The sequence below is a fragment of the Trichechus manatus genome, unplaced genomic scaffold (genome assembly GCF_000243295.1).
Source record: "Trichechus manatus latirostris isolate Lorelei unplaced genomic scaffold, TriManLat1.0 scaffold00193, whole genome shotgun sequence".
In the NCBI taxonomy this organism is placed as follows: Eukaryota; Metazoa; Chordata; class Mammalia; order Sirenia; family Trichechidae; genus Trichechus; species Trichechus manatus.
The window spans coordinates 4,221,451-4,223,083 of record NW_004444129.1 but is presented as its reverse complement, the minus strand read 5'-3'; the positions used below and the strand labels follow the sequence as shown (position 1 = coordinate 4,223,083).

The window sequence follows — 1,633 nt, the reverse complement described above, 5'->3', positions numbered from 1 at the left end:
CTGTGCTAGCCTCAGTTAATACAATGATGGAAAAAAAGAGTTCTTGCCACCCACTAGTTTACAGACTAATGAAGATGTCGGAGTGAACATGCACAGTGAGAACTGTTTAATACTCAAGAATATTTTTGTGGGAACACAAAAAGGGTATCTAACTCAGGCAGAGAGGGATCAGGGAAAGTTTCCTTGAAGAACTAACATTTAAGTTGAAATATATTAATACTTGCTACATTTCTTTGGGAAAAAACAGTAAAAACGGTTTTATTTTTTTACTTTATTTTAGTCATCCAACGTTAGGTTCTGCATCTACAGGGCATCACCATATTAAAAAAGTGAAAATATACCCATAAGCTATTAAATCTAGGTGCAATTCAAAATCTAAGAACTGTGACACTGAGTTTGCCACAAGCCACCATCTTAGAATTCTTTCAAAAACACCTCTAGACTTACCTAGGTATGCAAGTGTGGGAGTTAAAACAGTTGGAAGAGAAAAGCATATAAAGGAACCAACTGAAAGAATCAGAAATAGAACAGTACGGGAAGGCAAGAAGTGATAAGTATTGTTTACCTGTCAGCTGACATTGATTAATCTTGTGTTCTGTGATATCGCTCAGTGATTCAAACACCTGGAGGCAGCTGTCACAGCTGTGCACAGCTTCGTCTTCCAACTCCTCCCCGTCTTCCGGCCTCTTCTTACTATCTATTGCCTCTCCATCTTCAGTCTTGTCTTCAAGTTTACAGTTGGGGTCTGAAAGAAAATCAAGACTGTAAGTATTGGGTTGAAAGACAGGTTCTTATAAAGTAACATTTAATCTTATTGCTACCAAAAACAGAAACACCACGTTCCTTGAAGCTGCAACAGGAGAACTCGGCTGCAGATTTTATTACAGAATAATCAAGAGTCTTCCCTAAAATTTTTCAGTGTGTGATAACTGAAGGAGTTTCTCCTTTTCTCCTCCACCATGCAGCCCTTTCCTACCTCCTGCTCCACCCTTAAGGTTTTAACTTTGTCAGTGTTTTCACAGCCTGCTAGGGGCTTTTGCTTAAAAAGGAGAGATAAATCACTTTTTAAAATTAAATGGTCTCCAATGCAAAGGAAAAAAAACCACTGTGCTTAAGAATGAACTCCTGTTCTGCTAAACATACTCTTTCAAGGGAAATTACCAGAATTAGCCAAAAGTCTAGAATAAACTAAGCTAATTACCATAGGCATGAAATTGACCTTTACTTATAAACTGGTCAAAACACACAGTAACCCTATTATTCGTTAGACAGCGATAGCAAAATTAGCTGTACCACACAGTAAAACATTGTTTCAAACACAAACTCAAGGGTAAATATATCGGTATTTCCCGTTTTGTGAAAATGATCAAGAAAAGAAACAAAACATATGAAGAGCAATTAACCACAACTTGAGTTGGCATTATCGATGCTGAAAAGTCATATATTGTGAAAACTAAAACTAGTTTCATTTTAACCGTAGGAATGATGCACAGATAACAAGGGGGAATAAAAGAGTAAAGCCGACAAAATGTTTTTACTCTAAGCTCAGTCAATACTTGTTGATTATTTATGCTCCCTGTTCATGCTCCCCTGGTGGCGAAGTGGTTAAGCATTCGGCTGCTAACCAAAAGGT

At 37.4% G+C, this 1,633-nt stretch overlaps 1 protein-coding gene across 2 annotated transcripts in view; it reads right to left on the bottom strand.

Annotated features, from left to right (window-relative positions):
• Positions 1 to 1,633, bottom strand: part of ZNF521 (zinc finger protein 521) — a 313,858-nt gene that overhangs the window by 278,219 nt on the left and 34,006 nt on the right. For both annotated transcript variants that reach the window (XR_001121543.2, XM_004387768.1), the window contains exon 3: positions 566 to 745. Coding sequence is in view for 1 of the 2 variants with exons in the window: in XM_004387768.1 (XP_004387825.1) it covers positions 566 to 745 (180 nt within the window). In the remaining variant the exon portion in view is untranslated. The remainder of the gene's footprint in view (positions 1 to 565; positions 746 to 1,633) is intronic.